General features: G+C 43.4%; 1 protein-coding gene across 13 annotated transcripts in view; it reads right to left on the minus strand.

The window, feature by feature from the left end:
- Positions 1–26,316, minus strand: part of LOC119019449 (netrin receptor UNC5C-like) — a 371,539-nt gene that overhangs the window by 17,220 nt on the left and 328,003 nt on the right. For 12 of the 13 annotated variants that reach the window (XM_037098023.1, XM_037098026.1, XM_037098024.1 and 9 more), the window contains 5 exons: positions 20,606–20,662; positions 11,265–11,456; positions 5,188–5,405; positions 3,553–3,688; positions 2,080–2,167 (listed from right to left, as the gene is read on the minus strand). In XM_037098023.1, coding sequence (XP_036953918.1) covers positions 2,080–2,167; positions 3,553–3,688; positions 5,188–5,405; positions 11,265–11,456; positions 20,606–20,662 — 691 coding nt within the window. The remainder of the gene's footprint in view (positions 1–2,079; positions 2,168–3,552; positions 3,689–5,187; positions 5,406–11,264; positions 11,457–20,605; positions 20,663–26,316) is intronic. The other variant, XM_037098020.1, reaches the window with a different exon arrangement.

Genomic DNA, 26,316 nt, shown 5'->3' on the forward strand with positions numbered 1-26,316 from the left:
GACAAAGGAGAGGATGGACTCTTAGAAGTACTGTAGCGCCCTGCCGGGGGCTTAATCCTCATCGACTTCCATTGATTGGAGAGGAGCTAGAATGGATGCAGGGGAGAGAACACGTTGAACCAAACTAGAACAAGTGTCCTAGAGCTCAGGCTCTTGTAGACGCTTTGTAGAGTCAGTTCAGCCAAATTATTACAGAACATGTGTCCTCACGCACCCCTTTTGGTTTCCAGATATTAGGATACTTTTGGTTTTATGAGCCCAGAACGTTTTGCAGCCACTCTTCCCCGGTACAGTGCAGGTGAATATAATTCAGTTTCTAGTGCACGATCGGTTACATTTAAGAGAATACCGCTGACTGTGTCCTTGTTCCACTGCACAATACACCAGTGGTGGATTGTAACTAAGCACAATTACAGACATGAGGTACTTGTACGCCTTTTTAAGTCTTTTCTTTTCATGCCACTTCCTACTTCAACTACATCTCAGAGGCACTTTTAACTTCATCCACATTATCTGACAGCTTAGTTACTTGGGTAGTGACGATGTTTGCACACAAAACATATCAAGAGTTAACAAAATAGGACACTGAAAGGAGATTAATCACTGTTTTGATGATAGTTTCCAGCAGTTGTGACGGAATTTCTCACTGTTGTCAGAAATTTTACAAACAATCATAGTTGAATCATTGGTTGCATTCTTATTCAACATTAGCTCAATCTTAAACAACACAACAACTTATTGATAGTAAAATCCTGCTTAAACATCGATCCATACATCCTCAGAGGAGTGCATTCCTCTGACAGTGCCCCTCTAATTCAATCAAGCCCGATCCAATATCAAATAAGACATCATAAAATTACCCTAATTATAGATACCAGATTACATCAAGATCTACAAAGTCTTCCCTGAGAAATATATGAACATGTTGAAGAGCTCCCTGTCTCGCCGTGTTAAAGAAAGTGACAGGAAAAACTCAACATCAAAAGTTACTGGGGTCCTCCGTCCAAGTTTGTCTTGTTAGAACTCTTACTTCAGTATCAGGATATGAGAACCTGATCCAACTGTTTTAATCTGATCTGATTTTTTACAACTGTTTTATTACAGTTCACCTCCATTGTATTGGAGTGGATGCAGAAATGTTTTAGATGCAGAAATGCTTTAGTTGTATGGGATTAAAATAAAAAAAAATAAAAAAAGAAAGGGCCAACATTCAGAGCGACAACATGCCTGTAAAACTCCACTGACTGATGGATAAAGCATCAGTACGATACCGTCTCTGTCCAATCGTCTCTTCCCTTCTTGAGGACTGACACTGGACATTTTTTTTTACAAAACAGCTGGACTACAGAAATGTTCTCCCTTTTCGCTCGCGCCCGACTCTCTTGGGAGTAAAGGATTAGAGGACATGTAACAGGATTACTGTAATCCTAAAAATAACCACTAATCTGTTAGTTACTGTGGAAACGGCGATCTGTTTGCACATGCTGTCAAAAAGCTTGGTGTTTGTTTTTTGGATCTATGACACGGCACTCTGTGATAAAACAAGAAATCTGGTGGCCACACATCAGTTCGGAACAATGTGTGTCGGGAGCAATAGCACTATTCTAAAATGTGTACAAAAACTGATTACGCATGTCAATTATGTGGATTACTGTACAGATTATAATGTTAAGTACTAATAATTAACGTGTGGAATACTTTGTTATAATCTCCTCTGTTCTGCTATCCAGGAATATTAATTCCGGCAATAATAAGAGGACTCTGTGGTATTAACTGACCTCTGCTGAATGAATCACCGGCAGAAGGTGTGCATAAACACTAAAAATAAAAAGAAATGACTCAGTCCTCGCTGTGCATCCTGAGCCTATGTCACACTGAGAAAGCCTCCCCACGCAACCACACACACACACACGGGTCTGAGAAGCCGCTGAAAGAGAAAGTGCGGGCAAAGAAAAACAAAGAAACGTGGAGATCGCGGAGGGAGGCGAGGAGAAAAACAGGGACAACGGGGAACAACACAGAGAAGGAAGAAGAGCCACAGAGAGAAACAACGGAGGGAAAGAAAGAGACAAATCTTACCTCAAGCTGTCCTTCCTGTGCACCGTCACATACATCTCATACACTCTGCCCTGAGGAACAGCACCCGCTGGAACCAACAGGCTCACGCCTGCAGGAGGGAGGACAAGGAGAGGCAGGATGGATGGAAGCAGGAATAATGAGATTCATCACTGGATTTATTAATTTCACCATGCACAACTGAATTATTTATCATTTTGATTAATTATTGAATAATCTTTTTTCTTTTTTTTAAAGGCAACCCTTGTAAAACTTCTCTCTTAAATACATCAAGTCAATTGTGCTGCAACGTTTGATAGCATCCGAGAGCTGCTTCCTATCAGCAGGTACATTATTCATTATTTTTTTTCCTCTCCACTGCTTTAAAAACACAAGTCTACTGAAAGTTTCTCCTTTTGAAACAAGAGAGCCGGAGAACGAGTGTTTAGCAGCACTTTATGTGGCTTATAGCAGAGAAAATGTAATAATCATGTAACACCTGATCATTTGTTGATGTAACCATTATTAAACAGGATTATTAAATCTTCACACCTTTTTCAAAAAACATCACAACAAAGCTTTGTGTAATTAACCCAATATGGATGAACATATGGTGTGTTAGCATGGCACGACAGAGATCGCACGGCCGTCTGAACTGTCTCTGTGTTCAGTTCAGATAAGATATATATAAGATCATGGATAGAAGGAAACTCTTCACACCGCATCAGAGGAAGAGTCTCGTTTCCTCCCATCAAAGCTGCAGAAAACTTTGACTACCTTGATGTAAAAAACTCCAGAATGCTTCCACATCCAGGTGTGGCTAATTTCCAGCTTAGCCCTCCGCTAACAATGTGTCAGACTGATTGGCTGAAATCATTTTGCAGGGGTTGTGATGCTAAAAAATGTTTTAAAAGAAAATGTTTTACAGCATTTTACAGCTGCTTCTGTCACACTGTGAGCTTCTGGGATAACTTCATTTTGGACCAGTGTGCATCCCCTGATGCTGTGATCACACGGTTTGACTGTTATGTTAAATTGACCTCAGAGCCATTATTCCTGAGGGGTTGATAAAGATGGACCACATCTAAAAAACTGGAGCCAAAACATCTTGCTCGCCCCCTGGTGGCTAGCTGCAGGGCTCAAATTTAAAAATTAAACACAGTTTCTGTCTTTTTAAGTAGTTCTTATAAGACTGTTGTATGTCCAAGCGTTCATTTTCCTGATGGTTTAATCAGTTTTTCCTGTCTAAAAAGACGCTGAAACAACATGATTTTAAACGTGAGTGTGCTGGTGCATGGGAAAGAACACAAATATCGCGGCTCTAACCCCAAATTACTGTGAAGAATTACTTATCTGGGCTATTTGTGCTTCAGTGTTATAAAATGGGAGGAAGTGGAGAGGGGTTGTCAATCTTTATATGAAATCACAGCCGGTCCCTGCACTGGCACTAATAACCAGACTGAAGATGAGCTGTAAAGCCCGTGTTAGAAGGTTTACCAGAGTTGGGGACGATGAGGTGTCCTCCCTGGTTGTTGAAGGAGCCATGAGCGGTGCAGGAGGGGTCCCGTGTCCGGGCCAAGCTCTGGTTCCGAAGGTTCATAGTATCGCTGTTATCCAAAAGAGACTGAGTTACCTGGGAATGAAAAGGTAACAGAACGATTATCACAAAACAGGAATCACAGGGTCACTACTGGGTATAAAGCTGTACGGATCAACCTAAACTCTATTAAATGGCAAAAAAAGATGAATAAATGCCTTCTTTGGCTATGCAATGCCATAACTGTTGCATTCAACTCATAAAAATCTCACTTTTTTTTTTTACATTAATTCCATTGCACCTCTGTGACATGAGCGGTCTTCGCAACACTCGCGGCAAACAAACCTGTAACCTAAATGTATTATAATGATTTTATACAGGAGGTTAAAAACTGTTCCAGACAGCGTGAGAAGTTATTTCACTTGAGCCTTGACTGTACTGTAGCGTTATAATGGAGGGTTTTTACATTTGTGTGCTGAGTTCTGTTTTCTCTACGAGAACCTTTGTGTGGTGAACTGTTCTGCATAAAGACAAGCTGCACCCAACACTCTGTGGAGGCTGAAAGACGGGAACATTTGCATGTGCAGAAAATCAGTGTGGCGTGGTTTGAAGGACAAAATCCATCTAAGAGAGCGGATGTCAAGTGTTGTGCAAAATGTATTCTAATGAAACCAAAAGTTTGTGGAGGTCTACAGTTTTTTTTTTGCAAGGCTGATCTCCAGTTAGTGTGGGTCACTGCAGCTTAGTTCGCCTGGCTGATTATCTGTTAATGTTCCCCTTTCTACAAGAGTTTTGCTGCATTAATCATAATGGTTTTATTTTTTTATTTTTTCCATTTGATTTCTTGGTTACCGCGGACTAAAATGCCACAGGGAGGATCTGATGCATCTGCCTGGGAGCTCTGCCATAGGGCTGAGCCGGGAATCTGTGAGAAGAGGGCCGGTTTTACAGTAGGAAACCTGTGAAATCACCTTAGGGTAAGCGGTAAAATATGACCTGCTTTGCATTTCCTTTTTTCGAAATTCGTCCACTGTGAGATGCAAAACACGGACTTAACATTCAGCGGTTTACTCCCACGTCACACAAAGCTGACAGGAACGAGCCTCAGCGCGTTAGAAACACACACCGGGGGGAGAAACAAAAAAACAAAAAAAAAAGATCCTCAAATTTGAGAGGCGAGGTCAGTCATGACATCCGGTGGAGGCTAAAAAGGCCACACTAAAAAAAAAACAAAAAACAGCATATTAACAGAAGAAATCTTGAAAAAACTGTTCTGATGCACTCAAAGGTCGGGAGTGGAGCTGTCACGCTGCCTCTGGACAGGTTCTCAGTGATGAAACCGAGTGGTTTCATCTGTATTTGTGACAACTGACTCCGGTATGCACGTCATGTAGTCGACAGAGCAGAGGGAGGAAACTGGGGCACTGAGCTGCGTGTATACTAATGGTGTTTGGTTTTGTATTTATGTGACTGGGAATAACATCGCTGCTGTGTTCCAGCGCTACTCACAATGTGGCCTCAGCTTCAGGAGGGACGGATTTCAAAGCGAGCGAAAGACGCAGACATTAGATCGAGCAACGCATTCGTCTTCTTACCTTGGGAGACAGTTTGGACGTGAAGTCCCCTCCGAGGTCGTCCTGAGGCGTGACCAGGCCGGAGGAGTTGTAGACTTTGATCTTCAGGTTGGGGAGAGGGTCGAGGAGAGGGGAGTTGGTCATCGGGATTTTATCTGAAACGTCGTGGAGGGCGTACACCGGGCCGCGATACATGGCAGCTGCATTCGTCAAGTCGGGGGGAGCCGTCAGCAGATCGGCTGGAGAGAGAAAACAAAGAGAAGGGAACGAATGAGAGAAAACACAACAAGTGAAACAGAGAGGGGGAAAAAATTGAGGGTGAAAAGGGGAGATATAATCAACGGCACAGACTGCAACACCTCGCTGCAGTGTGGGACAAACGCTGGGAACTTGTAGATCAGTGAGCAGGAATAAGGGGAGCAAGAGGAGAGCAGGCCGGGCTGCTGATAAGGTATCAGTGTGAGTATGATACACTGCAGTACACAGGGGCACGACCCGGATCAAGGACCCGTCATAACTGCTGCACACAGAGAAAAGAGACTGAAGGAGAGGATTTCATGGCGATGGCTCTCTCAGAAAATGACCGATTGAATTCAACAGGATCGGATTTAGACGTGTGCGTTTACCAAAACAACACTCTATTTTCACACTACATAATGACAGAGAGGCAAAGCTTCACGTCATCCTTTAAGCTCCTCCGAATGTTGTCAGCGATTCTGACTTTCACCCACACGTTCAAAAGGCGCTGTCACACTCGAGTCACATCACAGTCTATTTTTAAAACGCTCACTGTGTCACACTTTTAAAAGCAGACTGACAAAAACCCGCTGTGCACCTTTATCACTCGACGCGACGACGTGAATCGACTGTTAAAACCGCTGAGACCGACGGACCCTTTTCACGGCAGACATGTTGGTTCGTGAAAACAGGCGGGGCACAGGTGGACTGTGTAACATTAACGATGGGCTGCATTCCATTTAGGTGAGCTACCTCCAGGCCTCTGGACGTGGGCTCACTGGGATGTTTAAATAGAATGGAGCCGTGGTTAATGCCATCGGTCACACCTGTGCTTCTCCTCAATATGTCTGCCATGAATAGAGTCTACTGGAACACATTCTGTTAAACTGTTTGTACAGTTTTCTGAGCTACAGCCTCGCAGCAGTTTTGTACATGCTGATGTGAATATATTATTGATTCAGAACAGAACAAACAAGAAAACACACAGTTACACTGATGTGCAATATTTAAGAAATCATTAGGCGAACCAAATTCGTCACCACATTTTTGAATGTACTAGAACAAGCTAAAGCAAGAACATATAACAACAGCAGATCCAAATGATCTTTAGTCAGTGGCTAAAAACCTTCAGTTGTCCGTTACATGCTTAAATTGTAGAGCAACAGATGTACAAGTATCCAAATCCATCGAGTCAGTCAGTTATGTCAGCATTTGCCTAAAAGGCCAAATGCGATTTTAGCAGAATACATTTAAAAGAATAAAAATAAAAGTTGTAAAATTAAGAGAATTGTGTCAATTCCTCTCGAGTTATATATTCTCGCCTCAGCCGTGTTATCTGTTAAATATTTCTGAATTTTCTGGTACCATCTGAAGCGGCTGAGCAGGATGTTTTTACTCGTCTTCCTCTCTGAGTTGTCACAGCTGATGCAAATGTTAAAAAAACACCTTTCATGTATTGCAAGTAAACATGCAAGTGGCCCCGTTTACAAGAGCTGACATAAATAAAAACACATCTGCAATGTGAAACATGAGGCACCACATGTGTCTTTGCATACCAATAACACTGTTAGCTGTACACTATACTGTACACGGGAATTACATTACGTCGGTGGGGATGGATGGGTAAAGTCTCTCGGAGATTACTTTCATGGAAGGTTAGTGTGAGCCAGGGGGCGACAGGAAAATGTTGATCGCTAATAAGCGCAGTGTGCTAATCCATGTGAATTCAATATTCAAAGACTGCGTACAGCATGTTGACTGTACCTACAGAATGCAGCTGCGTCCCTCTACCACCTCTTATTGACACGTTCACGCACCATCGTACTGAATGAAACACAGCAGTGAGTGTGAGGAGGTTTTCTTTAGTTTGTTTGTTTGTTGGATTGTCGGCAGGATTGAACAAAAACTAGTGAACGTATCTCTATGAAAAGTGGACAGAGGATGGGTCTTGGCCAACATTAGCATCAATTTTGGTGTTGATCCGGATATTGTGTATGATATTTTCCCAAATTCCTCAGGCTACAATTGCATGGAAAGGAATGAGGCTTATTTAGTTGGTTGTTATCTATGAGCAATTACAAACAGTTATAAGTGGTTTGAGATTTCAGAGTGATTCAAGGCCATCAAGTTCAGCCTTGTTTGAATTAAAGGAGGCTGTTGGGACTTGGCGGAGGTATGCACTCTGCTGAGTACTGTTCTAGCTCATGATGCTTTACCAAGAAGGGAATAAACTTCACTTCACTGTTCCAACTACCAGATCATGAGCCTCACTTCCTTCTGGGTAATTGGAGAGATGCAGCAGCCGAGCCACTGACTGTAACAACAATACGTTTGGTAATATCAACAACCAGTTAATGATATTTAACCAAAGTGAATCCAGAGAACGAGCTCCGAGACGACGTGCTCAGTCACTGTTGTAGCTAGTTTTTTCTGACCTACGTATTTTCACACAAGCCTCCTCGATACAACACAACTTACTCTGAAGGGCAGATAAACAGCAGAGTGCACTGGACCGCCACACAAACAAACTCCCCCGCATTCAAAAATCCCAACAAATATCCAAGATTTTTAATTGGGAGTGGGATCACAGGACGGCCGGTTACCTCCTGAGAACAATTCCAGATTTTTCTCGCACCGGGCCATCTTTTCTTTTCTGGGCCGTGGAGCTCGAAATCCTGTCGTTCCCTTCACAAGCCCATCCTTTCTAATTTTAAAATCCCTCATTATCACCCCCCACCAACACCACCACCACCTCCACCTACACACACACACACACACACACACACATCTGTCACCTATCACTCTCTTCCTCTCTCTATCACCAGGCTGTTTACCCTTAAAGCCAGCGGGTATTCCTGCCAAATCATCCCTGCTGAAATTTAATTAACAACTAACAGAGAGCCAGAGAGAGGGAGGGAGAGAGGGAGGGGGGCGAGAGAGAGGGAGAAAGGGAGAGAGAGAAAGTGCAGAAAAGAGGGGGAGAGAGGGAGAGAGAGAGTGCAGAAAAGAGGGGGTGAGAGGGAGAGAGAGTGCAGAAAAGAGGGGGAGAGAGGGAGAGAGAGAGTGCAGAAAAGAGGGGGAGAGAGGGAGAGAGAGAGTGCAGAAAAGAGGGGGAGAGAGGGAGAGAGAGAGTGCAGAAAAGAGGGGGTGAGAGGGAGAGACAGAGTGTAAGTGAGAGAGAGAGGGAGGGAGAGAAAGGGAGTGCAGAAAAGAGGGAGAGAGAGCGATCGAGAGTGTGAGAGGGAGGGAGAAAGAGTGTGGAAGAGACAGAGACAGAGAGAACGTGAGTGAGAGAGGGAGAGAGAGAGAAAGATAGAGAGGGAGAGAGGGAGAGAGAGGGAGAGAGGGAGAGAGGGAGAGAGAGGGAGAGAGGGAGAGAGAGGGCAGGGGTGTGTGGGGCATAAAGCTTCATTAATAGTAATCGGAGATGGTCCCTCAAGGCGGAGTGACAAGCATCCTAATCCTTCACTGATAAAATGTCACCTGCTCATGCTAAGGCATCCACCATCATATACAAACACATGGACACACACACACACACATACACACACACACACATTATTATTTCAGCTTGCTGTTTACCAATCCGCATCCTTTCCGACCTCACATTCCTGTTTTTTACTGTAAACAGTGACTTGAATTTTAATCGACCGCCCACAACACCAACAGTATTTAAGCATCCTGTAAAACTTTCAAGGTGTTCACAACCAAAGTGCGTCAGTTCCAATCAATCAGGTTTCCTGTTGACCAAATGCACGCTATCCGGGGCAGCTGCAACAACTGATCAACTGAATTAGTTGCCAACTATTTGGGGAATTGATTAAATGCAAATGAGTGACGTTTTAAACAGAGTTGTCCTGAAACTAACCACACACACACCTGGTGTGCGGCGTTGTTCGCCAGCGTTAGCTCCCGGCTAGTGCGCGGGAGAATAAACCGTCTGTTCGGGGGAATGATAAACACTGCCTGAGTAACACAAATAAACACACATGTTCCTGCCGTCAAACTCGCTTCACTGTTGACGTACACACTGCTAAACAACCGCCGATGCTGATGAACATCTATCTGATGTGACTCAAACAGAAAAGGTTCACAGATGAGCTCATGTTTTTAAGTTTTTCTCGCATAAGGTTCAGCGAGTTCCCGATCCGGAAACGTCCACGTGAAGTGCACCGTTACCGTGAGTAAACTCGTGGTTTGAACACTGTTGGAAACATTTACAATAAAATAATATATAACAAAGGTTAGTAATAACAATGGTGAGCTAGAGGCCTTGTATTCTGGGTTTGTCATCAACTATTTAAATCCATTTAAATTACAGTATTTAGTCCAGATCTGTGGGCGTGTATGACTACATGTCCGTTTTCTTATGTGCCCACTTGCCTGCATCGATGCACTCTGAGCATTTCATTTGAGATTTTTAGGCCAACTGTTATTTGTCATCGATTTGACAAATAAAGCCTCTTACAGGAAAAGTCACAGGTTCACGGCGTCCGTGGATTGACACCCGACTCATCCACATTCCCCGTCCAATCTTGACATTTCCAGTAAGCTATTGAATTCATGGACCCAGATGTGCTGCGCGCTTCTTCTTGTCCATCTTGTTTGCCAAAGACGGAGAGGAAGGAATGACAATACAGACAGAAGAGAGTGAGAGACGGCTCCACTCGGCACAGGAAGACAAACAGGGAGGGAGAGGAGTCGCTGTGATGGAACGGACGGAGACACGGCGAGGGGAAAGACAGAGACACACAGACGGAGACGAAGAGAGGAGGATGCTGATAAACAGGAAATGTGATTGACCTGAATGTGCAGATGGGGCGGGGAGGGAGGGAGAGAAAGAAAGAGCGAGACGGAGACGGAGGATGACAGAGAGAGACTCCTTGATGGAAGAGAGTGGTCTCCGGTAGAGACAGAGATGAATCTGGACCAGCAGAGACTGACAGCCGGAGGCCGAGGAAGGGACTAAATGATGGGAGCGTCAAAGACTCGGAGCAGATCCCGTTAGAGGCACGGTCACATCTGATATCCTGTATCCACCTATCAATCCACATGTAGAGTACGTCCATTCATCTCTCCATTTACCTGTTTATTTGTCATTCTGAACGTTATGAATTTACTGTGGGAGGCCTCTCTTCGAATGTCCCACTCACAGTAAGTGTCCCACCAGCCCTGCTGCTGTGTTGCTTCAGACTCTGACCCTCTGGTACGTCTTCCACAGAGCATCTAGGTGACTGTATGAATTTACTTATCTTTTGATTCTAAATATGTATTTTAAAGCTTTGTGTTCAGTTACATTTAGAGAGATGCTATTGTATCTTGTAAGTAGGTATTTTTGCTCATTTCGTCCAGATAGAACGGCCTTGTTATGGAGTTCTGATTGGATAAAGAGGGCAGGGATACCAGAGCAGGTGGAGGACGAAACATAACACTGACCAAACATAGAAGACAGAGCTGACTTACACTTATTTCATAACAAGGAAATAAAAAACAGCCGCCTCCACTGGCTCAACTTCTCACCTTTCTTCACTGACGAACACGAGTTGCCAGCAAATTAACTTCCCTTTAAATAGTGCTTTTTTGGTTTTCTGAGTACTCAAAGCACTTTTATGGCTCATGCCACAGTCACACAGACATTCATGCATGGTTGCACAGTGCCCATGAGTAGAGATACAGCACTGGAACAGCAACAGGTACATCAGGAGACGGTGACATCGCTGTTGGGTGTGCTTACAGGTACGAAAGTCTTAAACCTTCAACCAGAGAGGGCAGCGGCACGCTGCTGTTCAGCCGGATGTAAAGTCAGTCTCAAAATCGAGCGTGAATGCTCATACTGGTTTTGCGTAACACTCCTTCCATACCTGATCGGGCTGTTTTGATGTTAACAGACTGGAAGCCCCCATTCAGCGCCGAGGTGTCGATGATGTCCGAGTCAAAGTCGCGGTGCGTCTTGCGATAGACGAAGAGCGCCACGATGACGGAGATGACCAGGCACATGATCACCGCGATGACGATGCCCACGTAGAGCGCCACGTCGTCCGTGCTCGGAGCAGCTGCAGGGGACACAAACGACAGAGGGATATGGTTCAGCATGAAGCAAAAGATCTGCTTAAGACGAGAAATGTGGCAATAAACAGCAACAAAAGTAATAATTCTTTATTCCTTGACTAGGTGAAATGTGCGGCGGGCTTCAAATGAAATCAATATGGCTGTTCTTTCATTCTTAATATGTGTTTGACAATTTCACTGTTACCTCGGACCAACCGTCAGACAATCTCTATAGGTTTAATTCATAATGAAACCTTCACACAGCCCTGCAGCTTGTGTAATATGATCATTTGTCTAGACAGAGGTAGAAAGAAACACACAGAGACACCTTTCATAAAAAAAGAGAACGGCACCAACTCTTAAAACTTAATAAGGCTGTTAATTATTTTACAAGGGTCCTAACATCCTTTTTCAATCTGGCAGAGGCTTTTAATGGCGTTCCAGCGAGAACAACGGCGGAATCTGTCATTCATGATCCATATTTTAAAGCCGGGGGAAGAGGACTAAGAAAACGAGAACCGACGGGTGACGCGGGCGGTAAAAAGGTTCTGAGCCACACTGAGGAAACGAGGGAGGGGAGAGAGGAGGACAAGTTAGGAGCGCAGGGGAAGAATGACAAGGAAGTAAAAGGAGGGGAGGGTACAAGTAGATGAGGAGCGGAGAGGAAAAAAGAGAGGAAAGGAGGAGATGGGAAGATGGGAGGATGAAAAGTGAATGAGAACGCAGGGAAGACGAGAGGAAACGAGGACGCAGTAAGTCAAGAGAGGAGGGCAAAAGAGGCGATAACAACACAGAAGAGGAAAACAGGGCGAAGCAGAAAAGCAACACACTCGAGCTTCAAAGTGAGCCCAACAAAACACGTCTACATATTTAACATGAAAGCGCCTGTGAAACTTCCCCGAGTCGACTCGCTCACTTAAAGCGCTCCTTGTGTAATCATGTCCTCTGTAGCTGGTAGGAGGGGATTTGTCTGCAGCTATTAAGGAGAAGACAGAAAAGTATAGGAATGCTCCCCTCTTAATCCGCCCTTAAAGTTGAGAGGCAGATAACAGGCTTTTAGCTACAAACAGCCCGAGTCACTGGCTGCAGGATTTGCTGTTGTCGCATCGGAAACAAGTTCAGAAAGCACGAACTTGATTATGCATGAAAGGATCCTTTGATGCGGCGCACAAACACTCGCGCTCTCATACGCACAAGCGTGATCCACGCAACAAACACACACACACACACACACACACACACTCACACAGGAGAGGTCAGTCCTGACGGTGTTGGTTGCCCTGTTTACCACATGAGGGAGCCAGGAGCCACCTCCTCGTGTCTCTGGGGAGCCGAGCACTGGAAAGCCAGACATGTTCCTCATCATGATGGAGTCGGAGTCTGACGCTGTGACGTACCAAATGTCTCTGGACACTTCGTCCAGGAAGAAGGAAAATGGGGCTCATCGCCCTCGAAAGTGGTGTTTGGACTAATGTCTGGAAATGCAAATATGTGCCAAATAAACACTTAAACTTAATTTTCATGTGATTTATTACCATAAATGCACAGTACAGAGAAATCAACCACTGGGAAGATCCTTTTTTTTTTTTTAATTCTAGCATTTTAACGATAAAAAGACTGATGGATTTATGAAAAAATATCTCTGGCATTTAATTAAGTAATTATGAATATGATCAGTATTTCAGTAACTGAGTGAAAATATACTTAGATACATTCCACCACTGCTCTTCCCATTACTTTGTATTTCTAGTCCACTACATTCCACAGGTAAATGTTATGTAACTTTTTTTCCACTACATTTATCTGGCAGCTTTAGTTATGAGGTATTTTCCAGATTCCAATTATTGATACAAACTATAACCAACTAAAACATTATGTTGCGTTAACGCGGACGAAGGCTCGGTGATGCAGTGAAGGAAGTAGTTAAAATCAGCTCCACAACAGCTCCAACCTGAGTGCTCAGTGATCAATAACCATAATCTGGAGATAAAATATACATCAATCTGAAATGGGGCATCCTGGATAATGCATGATAGGTTTGACTTCTGTAGTTTAAGTACATTTTGTTGCAAATACTTTTGTACTTTTACCCATTTCTTCCTCATGGTTTTGCTGGGTACATCTTCCACCATCCTTATCTACACTGTTGTAATGTCCCGACCTCCACCCGAGTTGTTTAACTCATCTAAAGTTGATCCCCAGTTTAACTTTGCTTGAACCATATTGTAGCGGAGGAAATGATCCACTCAAGTAATTCATATCTACAAACCCCTGAACTGTGTTAAAGAGTTTGCACTCTTTCACAAAACTTTATGACACTGTGGGGATTTTGTCAGAGCAGCTGCCAAATATCTGTTCATCACATTTAACTCAGACTTAAAGACCACCTCTGAATCTCCAAAACTTTAACCCCTGTGGGTTTCCGTCAAACAACGTTGCCAATTTCCTTTTGATGATGTTGAAAAGATTGCGGTGAAATCCCCAAACGCCTCCGACTACACTGCCGCACACAGTTGCCCTGTTATCAAGGTCCTTGCACTTGTCAAGGGGGAATAGAATTGGATAATCCTCTTAAGTACCAACTCCCTGATCTTAATTATGATCATCATCATCATCCTCATCTATTTCGGGAATCTTTATCTGGTTTCTACTTTAACTTGAAGGTCTGTAACTTCAGAAAAAAAGTGGGATGCCAGGCAGCCATGAAAATAAATAAATAAATAAAATCACTTCTAAACTTGCTTTTTCTCCCAATCCTATTTTCCTACAATAGCGTTCTGGGACACTTTGAGATAAGTTAACTAGGCTATGCCCTGCTGTGCGACTGTGTGTATGTGTGTGTACAGAGTGGAACGTTTCTAATACCAGTGGGCTTAAACACCCTTTTCTCAACTGTCTATCAGTTTCTATCCTGTCTCTCTCTCTCTCTCTCTCTCTCTCAGATCCTTCTCCCCCTCCACAACTCCCGCAGTCTCTCTGTCTCCATCTGTTTGATTTGTGGATGAATGAAGCAACACGTCCCCACTGGAGCTTTCTACCTTTCTACCGTAGAACCGCGGGATACCAAATATTGTCCTTTTCTCTTTAAATTTTCACTCCCCCCCCTCCGTCATCTTATTCTGTTCCACCTTACAGGTGAGAGTCGCAGTCTAGACTGCGGCAAACAAAGCCAGTTCACTCACAGACTGTGCTTAAGTGGCAGTAACAACATCATGATACACGTCTTGCAGTGCAATTGATGTGAGAGTCAAACACACCTTTTATTGAGCCTACACAGCTGAGATTCACACTAGAATCACTGGTTTCCAAAGAAATCTCTCAACATATTGTTAAATATCCTTGATTTGCTGACATATCATTTCAGTTTCAATACCCGTATCATCTCTCTCTCGTACCGCTCGATGACACTTTTGTGAATTGAAAGATAGAAAATGGGACCAATTTACACTCAAGCTCTCTCTGTGAGAGTGTGTGTGCGTGTGTGTGTGTGTGTGTGTGTGCGTGTGTGTGTCCACTACTTTGCCTTTTCATTTAATTGAGCTTGTACAAAACGGCTTCTTTGAGAACGGCCTCTTCTTTAATTCTGATGTTCCCTCAATTGTCGGACAGCATTGCATAATAGGCTGTCTTCTTTTTCTGACAAAGACCGGGGCTTTGAGAAAGGCGCTGAACGTGGGTGTGCACTTCGGACCAAACGCAGATGAATGAATAATGTGTTTGGACCTCTGTGTGTATCTGAGCGTGGCCCGAGGCTGCGCTCTGTGAAGCCAGAGTGGCAAAATCGGCAGTGATAGAATGAGGAAGGAGCAGGCTGACTAAGTCCTGATGGCTTCGCACACCTATGTTCATTTTTATGGGCGCTCATGCGAGCGAGCGACGCACGCAGACACATACGCACATCTGCACTAGCCGTTATCCACAGGTCAGCTATCTCCTTTGCTTTTCCTGCGTTGTACCCGACATGCAGTTTCATGTCTGACGAAATTGGATTTAGATTAAAAGACATGCGTCTTTCAGTGGGCACAGCAGAGAAGAATTGAATAAAAAACGATGCAACTGTGATGTTCCAGCAAGTATAATCTGGCAGCTCTCTATAGGAGGGAGAACACTCTGCTGCAAAGGTCAGGACACTCACACACACACACACACACACACACACCAACAAGCAACGCGTGTTCACATACATAATGAAAGAACCTGGGAATGATCGTATTGATCCATCAGAGCTCAATTTAGGCCATTTTCAGACAGCTGACAAGAAGACAGTGGTGCGTCTGTGTGTAAATGTGTGTGTACGAGAGACTACCCTTTAAAGAACATCCGCACTCCCACAGGCAACTGTCGATCATCGCTTTCTACCACGGCTCAGGTGAGACGCAGTGCTGACAGTCTCCTTTTTCCACTTGTGATCTGTATGTCAGCATCTCTTTGCCGTTCCCCATCGCATTCAAGTGTGTGTGGGTGTGAGTCTGAATGCTCGTGTGTGCCTGGACTACTGGCCAATACACTCGCTGTATTAATGTCAGGCATTGACAGACTGTGATTAAAATCTGAAAAATGTTATTAAAAAGCTATTTGGTCCATGAAGAAATCTGTTTAAGACAGTAAAGTCTTATTTATGCTCAAGGTCAGATATGCATACGGATGCAGACGGAGCCTTCTGCTCGTACTCTGCGTTCATTTCGTCCACACTTCTGCACATTTTCTGAAAGCTGAAGGATACGGACCGACAGAGCAGCATCTCCAGGAGTCACTGGGGGCAGTGTGACCAACAGAGGAAGACCTTTTATAGATGGCTGAACTTGGTGAGAACTTAAGTTTTAAGATGTTACTTTGCCTGAGCACAGAAACAAACAGCTAAGAGGAAAAAGTGAAAGTCTGTGCGAGGCTGATGTGACTCTGAGCGGCTTCTTTTGACGGATGTACTGCTTAACATCCACGCCGATGTGAAGGATGCAGGGAACAATGAGGGCGGTTGTGTGTGTGATCTAGTTTGAAACGGATGTATGGAGCATAAATGAGCCTTGATGAGAAAAGGTTTAAAAATTGTGCAGGAGAGGTTAGAAGCCAAAATGTGTGAAATACCAACAGTCCTACTTAAAACACGCACTTTACAGGAATGTTCATGAAATCCATGAAGTGTTTTATCTTTGCTTCAGTATCCTCTTCAGATGTTTTTGGATAACAATCATGTAGATGTTTGTTGTCTCAGGGAGACTGAATATTGACAGAAAATGTGTCACATTTTTTTTGACCTGCCTTGAATTTGTTACAGTCGGTCAACAACAGTGTTACCTTAGTAGCGGAGTATTGAATAATGTGTTTGTGTTGTGTCTATGTGCGATCGCAGCCAAACGGTTTTGGGTTGCAGAACCTAAATGATTTTGCCAGTGTTTACTGTGCACACGCCAGTCTCCGTTTGCTTGGCGTGTACAGTCTGAGCGAGCGACGGAGCTGGTGTCCAGAAATAATGGGCATTGTGGCAAAACTTTGTCTAGAAATAAATGAATAAATAAATAACACAAAATCTGGGAATTTGGTCGCATACAGTTGGTGTGTGTGTTTGTGTGTGTGTGTGTGTGTTTGCCAATGTGTGCGACCAGAACATTTGGGGCCTCAGGAAACTGCAGCACACATTCACACGCAGTCGATCACACACACGGGCTCGTGGAACAGAAGCCCCGACTCACCCTCCCGTCAGCATGGATCGCTGCGTATTGATTGGCCGAGCTTTTTGTCATTCTCAGAGTCTGTCCAATCTGCCAAGGAGAGGATTTAAAGGAGGGGAGGGAGGGGAAACAAGGATAACTCAGCTTAGCTCGTCTCTATCTTCCCTGTGATCTGCGTCCAAAGCGGAGCTGTGGACAATCACTACTTGAAACTCATTCAGCTGCCTTTTTGATCTCGCTTGGCACAAACAACCACCCGTACTGCACTCCTGGCACACACATCCGCTCTAAGTAACTGGCAGGGATGAACGGAAGAGAGGCGGTCGGAGAGAGAGAGAAAAAAAAAATGAGCATCATTTGCAAATGCGTCCATACTTATCTTTTATAGTGGAGATGGGAAAAAAAAAAACTAAAGAAACACTTGATGGTCGTTGGTGCCAAGATATAAAACGCAGAGCCACTGAAGCCAGAAGGTGTATTTCTGACTGCAAACAGCTTCTGTATATAAAGTCATTAGATCACATGCACTGTGTAACAACCCTGTAATAAAGTGCAATTGCCGCTATTTAATGAACGGACTGAATGCAAAGCCTTTCAACGCAACTTGTTTTATCCAACTGAAAGGAACATTATGACCTCTTTTAACATCCACTGGCTGCAAATATGAATCACAAAATCCTGGCAGAAGCTGTCTCCCTCCACACACATCTACAGCTCAGCCACCTCCCACCCTTCACATCGCCTCGAGCTAAGCTGGTCTGTTACCGACACAAACAGCTGTGTCACACTCTGGGAAAAAAAACAAAAAAAAAGATAGAAAAATATAGACACGTCAGCAAACTGGGATTCAAATGCAGAACGACAAAATGCTGTTTTGTCATTTGCTGTTTTTGGCCTGGAGGGTAAAAAGTTTTCAGCCTTCTTCTGAGAACCACGGCACTGTCCTCACTTATGAATCAGTGGACTGTGGCTGCGGCGACCATCACTGATGACTTTAATGTGACATGTGTAAATGTGAACGACCACAGATCTATTTGTGGTCAAGGGGTGTTGAAGGCGGTGAGAGAATCAAGAACCAACTCTAACCACAACCTCTTTACTAGGGCCTAAAATAACAAATAAGCAAATCTCAGGCAATACTGTAATATAAAATATGTGTTTCTATACTTTGAAATCTCCTCAGAATTACTTTATAATTTCTAGGACTGACCTTGATCAGTCAATTGTCAGCATCTCCCAAAATGACATAACATGACTGTTGGAGGTGATATTCATGACTCAGCCATCGCTCATGTTGGTACAGAGGCTGTTTCCCAAACAGTGAGTGGAAATCTGAGCACCTACATAAAACTGTTAAGTCACTGGTATTGACCAAAGACCATATCGCCTCCCTGCAGATACAGTACAGTCAAGAGTCTGCAGGAGAAATCTTCAATATTGCCACTTTCGCTGAAAGCTGTGGGTGCTGGACCTGAATTTGCTAACACAGCTATTGGATGTCGAACCAGATATGGAGGTGGTCAATATTGCATTTGTCATCTGACTTAAGGACCCTGATATCATCCAATACGGAGAAGGACACGGACAGCAGCAACAACGCGGCTCTGTTTAGACTGCATTGGGATTCTGGAAGGGAGGACGTGTTCATACATGTCTTGGGGGCTGTATGTTCGTGGTCCCTGGTGAGGAAATTGATGTCACACAGACACTTGAAAGGTGTAATTTGAGCTCGAGCCTGCATGAAATTCAGCTGCATTGAGCAAGAAGACGAAACAAGAAGCATCAGGCCAGCGCAGAGATCAATATGACGTGACATTTACTGCATATCTGCAGTCAGACTGTGAGGAAACGGGACTGGCTTGGTGATTAGTGACCTCCAAAGCCAGTCGTGCAACCTTAGCACTCATGTTAACGACTGGATTTTTCAACTATAAAAACCAGGGTGACAATCTGTTAAATGAGCACCGACTGCTTCTACCTCATCTCTTGTTCTCTCTGTGTCTGTTTGGGGGCCAGTCATCTCACAAAACACGCCGGGATGATGAAACTGCTTCAGCGAGGCCTTAAATGAGAGTCATCAGAACACATCACAGACGCTTCACGGATCGCTTTGAAGATAAAACGAGAGCTCCTGCGACGAGAAGTAAAAAGTGTGGTAATGATAAACGGCAGAGGTCCGTTCCCTCCTGCACCTCTCAATTTCTGGATTTCTCAGTTTGTGTAAATCGCTGTCGGTGTGCCACTTTGAGGAGCCGATAGTCGCAGTGAAAGAAAGAAAGAAAGAAAGAAAGAAAGAAAGAAAGTTTGGGGAAGAGAGCAGGATAGAAAGGAAGAAGGATAGAAAGAAAGAAAGAAAGAAAGAAAGAAAGAAAGAAAGAAAGAAAGAAAGAAAGAAAGAAAGAAAGAAAGAAAGAAAATGTTAATAATCTCTCTTCACATTAGCAATGAGCTTACTTGGCAAATCAGTCATTAGCTCAGATGATTCTTCAAAAGAGATTTTGGGGGGTTTGGATCAGTAGAACCGGATCGGTGTCCGCAGTCTGACCGCGCTCCGCTGGGTTCTAAGTGAGCCAATACGCTTGTAAACACAAAGCAAGTGTTCAGAACCAAGGCAAATTGCCTACTTTGGCGCCGGTCCAAAGTTGGCTGGCTACTCTCCAGAATGACCACAGCTGCAACAATCTCACAAATTGCGGATCAAGTGAACTGGTGCTGAATCGATTCGCTGCTATCAGACAGGAAGAAAGAAGGAATCAGGTTAATTAAAGGGATCTGTCACCGCTGCTGTGCATTCATTTTCCAGACACAACTCTGGGATCCTGCACTACACTTTAAATGAATGACGTTCAATCATGTTTTAGTAAACCTCCTATGCAAGATTATTAAAATATCAAGACTCATATAGCTATAGTGTTCATGTCTACCTCGTTTTTTTGCAGTTGAAATAAAAGAAACATTCATGGAAAGTCAACTATAAATAATCAAGTGGTGCAGTATTTTTCTGAAGGAGGAAAAAAACAAAATCGCAGTAAGTGCCGTTTGATGCCCAGAGGATGCTAAAGGGATTGTGAAACTACAGCTTAGATAGTGTTCAGTATATCCACATTTATAGAAACATTCACCTTTAATAATTGAGTAACAGTATGCACCGCGGGCTTTGGAAATTTCTTATTTCCGTCACACACACACACACACAAAGGTGTAAATGATTAATCAATGACTTGGCTTTGTGTGCGAGCAGACTTGCGTTTTACAACTACCGAAGCTGCTGTTTGATCAGCACGGCAAAAAAAGATTGCGCCATCAAGGGAAACAGATCATAAGATGGCGGTGAAATTCTCATCGAGCAACTCAAAATGACACGTAAATCACAGAACACAAAGCGAGAGCCAAATGTCAACGCTCAATCAAAGGAAGAAACTCTGAGATCAGTAAGACAAAAGGGAAAAGAGGATGATGATAAAACATAAAAAACGTCGACTTACATGGGATTCCCAAATCACTCTTTTCTTTGGGCTCAGTGGACTTCTGAAAAAATGAACCTTGGGGACGGGGAGAGGAGGGGATGGTGGAATGGATGGAGGAAGGGGAGAGGAACACAACAATCAAAATCAAACAAACACGTCAAATAAAATGGAACAAACATGACAGGACACGACACAGAAAGAAAACTCCTGCGCTCGGTTCTTTCCTCGCGTGCTTTTCTTGCTTCCCTGCTATATTAAACGTTCTTACAGTTCAAGAATCGATGCACAAAGATCCCAACAAAAAAGAAGCATCTTGAAACCACTTCAGAGGATCATTTCAGAAGCCCCTCCTGTCTGTGAGACGGTTACTGCTGTGTCATGCTGAGCGGTCCACTTAGTCGTGGCAGACAGAAGGTCTATGTCACAGATGAACTGCTGATGTACTGATGTATAATTGAAGTGCTGGTGTATAATTGATAAAGGCAACATGGTGCATTTAAAAGCTTCTTGCCCGGACCAGCTGGATGCACGAGGCACACTGATTCGTCACCAAAGGGCAAATAAAACAGGATGGAGGTTAAGTGGGGTGGGTATGAGCGTACAGTAGCGCCGGCATGACGTGGAGTTTCTCATTAGCGATGCAGGTGGGCGGGGCTACAGTCATTGCTGAGTCACTTTAGGGCGACTGTGCGTAATTCAAGGCGGTTATTTACATGAATTAACATTTTCCAGTGCCGTCTTTAATCAGATTTTCTAATTCTTGCATTAAATGACTAAGTGCTGAATAATTTACACGACTGCATCCAACAAATGTCACGCTGATTAATGCCTGAGTCAGCGGCGACAGTAGGAGTAACATGCCATGACAGAGATTTATCAGAGATTTGTGTTCCAATTACAACACAGTGGTTCAAAGAAAATATGAAAACAATGGCGGCAGTCAAAAAAGAAAAAGAAAAAAAAAATGGAGGGTAAATTATTCAGTAAGGCGTGCGAAAGATAAAGATGGCGCAGACGAGGACAAAACATTCAAGAAAGGGAGCAGAAGAGCAGCTAACAAGCAGCAGAAGGAGACAATACAGCGAAAAAGTGACGTGATTAGAAGCCCGAGATGAGAGGAGACAAAAGTGTGAAGGACGGGGAGGCTGTGAATGGGGAGATGGCTCGTTTGATGCTGCCGACATCGCTGATCGGTTCGTATAATACAACACGGACACCGTTCGATGTTCAGCTTAAACACGGAGGTTACGCAACAGCCTGCCATCTCCAGTGACTTCTCTTGGTTTTAGAGACCACACAGCAGATTTGTCTTTTGCTGTGGAGGAGGAGTGAACACACACACACACACACACATGCACACACGCACACACACACAAAAACACATGGAGTAGGTAGTGAGTGAAATGTCATGCTCTCAAGGGCGACACAGTGGAGCTCTGAGTGAATCTGCTCCGAGAATTCTGATCGATGTGTCAGAAAAATGTCAACAGGCCAAAAGATATAAAACAACACAAACAATTTCCAAAAGAAAAAAAGAAAAAAAAAAAGTGAAGTCCTACAGCTTCACACACACACACACACACACACACACACGCTGATATAACTCTCAGATAAACACGTAAACACAGAAAGAGAGGAGGCACTCAACACGGGCCAGAAGCGAGGTCAAATGGATTTCTACCTCTCAGGATTTAACAGGACAACTTTTGAAAAAAAAAAAGAAAAAAGAAAAAAAAGGCAGTGAGAGACGGTGGAAGGGATGAATAGAGAGGCGGGTAGCTGTCAGCGGAGAGAGTACGAGAAAGAGAAAGAGTGATGGTGGAGTGAAGTGCTTTTTTTGAGCACAAAGTCAATCACGGAGCACCGTCTAAAACATTAACTCCTCCTCTGCAACACTGGCCGAACATTATCGGTTCATTCACAAGCCTTTAAAACCAGCCACTAACCACCACAGTGCTTTTCTGAGGTCTAGAGTTAAACATGTGAAAGCCGATGTCAACAATTGAAAATGAAGTTTATCTCACGGACTTCTCTTCTTGTGCTTCACTGATGCAAAACAACTTAAAATGTCCAGTTGGACACCAGCAGCGACGAACCACTCTCTGTGTAAAGACCACATTTTAAAAGATCCGTCATTCTTTAACAAAAAGGAAGCATTACACAGGAATCACTTCAAACCTTTCACATATTCAGTACTCTACCTTTATGCTGTGCACGCAGAAACCACCTCTAACAACCACACACACACACACAGACACACAAACGTGCACACACACACACACACACGCCCATACAGTTCATGGTTTCCTGTAAATGCTACAGGAAACAGCTGAAACATTAGTGCTGACATGAAACCACGACTGTGGAGTTATTTTAAAGACAGAAAATCAATCAGGGGAAATGAGCCTAAATCTATACCTCTCCCGGTCATATCCCAGATTCTGTGGCCATACCTCACTGGCCCTCAGGGAATTCCTTCTGATGGGCCACAGACACACTATATAATACACCACGTAAGGACATACAGTAAGTTCTGTCAATAATGTGTCTACAGGCGAAGCTTTTCGAGGGATTATATAATATCATTCCATTGCTCCGCGACACAGACCGGCTATTAAATCATCACTACCATTCGTTCCCCCTCGGGAGCTCCCCGCACACAATCAGCGGCTCACGTGGCTGAAGGATCTGTGCTCACTGACACAACATATCTCTCCTGAACAGAAGTCCTCGCTGCGTTCTCGTTACCATTTCATTTATAAAAAAACCTTTATTCGACCCAAAAGCCTCACTGAGGTTCAAAATCTATTTTGCCAAACTAATGACAGGTAGAAATAAATAAGAAGTGTTGCTGAACTTTGTGTAAAATCACAAACACCCTGAAAAACCAAAATCAGGTTCAGAAAATCAATAACGATGAGGCGACTATGTAGAGTTTATGCAACAATGGTATACTTTTTATTATGTTTTATTTGTTTTATTAATATATGATGATGGTAAACTTTATTTGTATGGCACCTTTGATACAAGAAGTGCTTTACAACAAAGAAATGACATGCACCAAGGGCTTCAAATAAAAAAAAGAAGATATAAATGAATATCAAAACAAGGATAAAATTATATAATTCACATAAAATAATATGAAGAATAGAACCAACTTAATGTTGGTAAAAATAAGAAAATATGGAATACAGAGAATGCATGACATAAGATGAGAATTAACCCACTGAGAACCAGTATAATAATGGAGTAGATAGGATGAATAAAATAGATGAAATGCAACATTTTAGAAGTAGGGCAGCGATGGATAAGTGGGATGCAAAGCGCAAACAAGACTTTCAGGTTTTTATCACAACACGCATTAAGTTGTTTTAAAGGTTAATATAATTTTTGGTTTTGCTTAAAAGATATTTAGTGAGCTGGCTTCCCTGGTGACATATATGAACTGTGCTTTTGGAAGTGACTGTTTCTGGGAACCTCCAGCAAACCGGCAGCAGATGATCTCAATGATCTTGACGACAACAAGTCGGCGAGGGAGTTAGCCATGTTGCTTTGGTCCAAGCCCATCGAGGGCTTTTGTAATTAACGAAGGGGGATCTTAATGTCAACCGAAATCCAGTTCCTAATTGAACCTGAATCCAGAACGTTAAGAATCTGGAAATTCAGTTGTGCTCATCAGATCCTGAACACTTTAAGTCTCTGTTACTGCAACACGGGCTTCATATCTGTCAGGGCCAAATGAAGTTGCTTGACTTCATGACAGAAGATGACAAGGCGAAGTGAAATGCACGTGGGAGGCTAATTAGCTGCCTGTCAGAATACATGTTTCTCACATCAGCTGCAACACTGACACCAATTTAAGTGATTTAGTTATTAACTAAACAAGAAACAAAGTGCATCTGCATATTCCTGCTCTTAAATCCTCTTAAAGATGTGTTGCTTTTTTATATCAAAGCATAAATATTCATGTTTGGTTGAATGCATTTGCTGTTTTTTGGGGTTTTTTTTTTGCCAGGACTCTTGAAAACAAAAGATTTTCATTTCAGGAGACCATCCAGTTAAAAGAAATGTCAGAATAAACTGTGGTGGCAACCCAAAAATGTCTTTATCAGTCAAGACAGTGACACTGCCTGAGCAAAATGGAGGTTATAGACATCCATGTTTTTGGGACAAATGAGTGCGTCTGTACAGTATGACGGGGTTTTGTTTCCATGTTGTACAGTACCATCACATCGGGTCAGTTCTGACTGTAACTCCACTCCACTATGAAACTTCCTCGAACTGAACCTCAGAGATGATCCGAGTCTAACAGAGAATCCTCGAGATTGAGAAAAAAAAAAAAAAAAATCTCTCCACATTGTGGCTGCCATGTTGTGTGAAGAGAGAGACTAATGAGAAGTGATGGCACAATTACAAGCGTGCTTGTGTGTGTGTGTGTGTGTGTGTGTGGTTTCAAAAAGGCCTTTTTTCTGTTTTTACCTTTCCTCTCCTCTCCTCACCGACTCTGTCTCTCTGCCTCTCTTTCTCCCTTCATGTCAGATGCTTGTCTGCCAATTACTCTGAGCACAGAGAGTAACAAGCACTGTTCCTACAAGTCAACAAATATAATTGCCTCCGCCTCGGAAAAAAAACTGCTGCCGCTGTATTTGTGACGTTACGACTCATTATGACTCATTACAACCCACATTTTCCGTGCGGTTTGGTAATTGACCACACTGTTGTTTTTTTTGTTTTTTTTATTGGTGTCAGAAATCAGTAAATTGGGGATTCTGGATGATTGTTCCACGTCATTATGCATCATTATTTTGCCCATAAAGCAGGTGCTCTGACTTGAGTCATGAACAGTGACGCAGGGAAAAGTCAGACTGCCCCCATTATGATACTCAGAAAGTTATCCACGAATCGTCCCCAGGTGGGTACAGAAGAGTATAGTGCACTTGTAAGACAGAGCAAGAGCCAGAAGAGCAGGTAAGCTTCTGGAGAAAGACGTTGCACCAAAGGGACTGGGGAGATGGGGGGGATCAGGAAGAAAAAAAAAAGAAGATGGCAATAAGGATAAGAGACTTGATGCAAAGAGTAGCAGGAGGAAGAGGAGAGTGAGATTAATGAGCGGATGAAGTGGAAGAGGAGCATAAAGAAAGAAGTGACGGGAGCGAGTGGAGGAAGGAAACTGCCACAGCTGCTACAACACAGACAGGGAAATACACACACGAGTACATGAGAGGTGAAAAAGAAACACAAACCAATGACATTTTCAAATATTGTATGCATGTGCAGGAGTATGAATGCCTTCCTGTCTGCATAACCATGTTATAAAACCTGCCAAGGCCTGCTGCAAGACTCAGTTTCTAATATCTTCAGGATCAATATATGTAGGGATGTTACAGAAACTTTTAACAGTTTCGTAACGTGCAATCAGTGATCAACATGACAGCAGCACGTTCAGAGCTTCCTTTTGTTTATGCCATATTTAGTCATGTTGCGATTATCAGTATTTCAAATGAACTCAGTCAAATTGTCGTGCTGCTTTCTGACGCAATATGGATCTTGTCCTCGGGCTAAGAACCAGAACCTGATCGTACATCAGCGCTCCAAAGCCCTGTCCAATCTGGGGGTCAATCCGCTTTCAAGTCAATTGGCATCTGATTCAAACACTGCGAGGCATTTGTTTCGAATTGGCATGCACATTTCTCATGGTTAGGTATGATGTATGGCAGAACCTCAATGCA

The sequence above is a fragment of the Acanthopagrus latus genome, chromosome 5 (assembly GCF_904848185.1).
Source record: "Acanthopagrus latus isolate v.2019 chromosome 5, fAcaLat1.1, whole genome shotgun sequence".
Lineage (NCBI taxonomy): Eukaryota > Metazoa > Chordata > Actinopteri > Spariformes > Sparidae > Acanthopagrus > Acanthopagrus latus.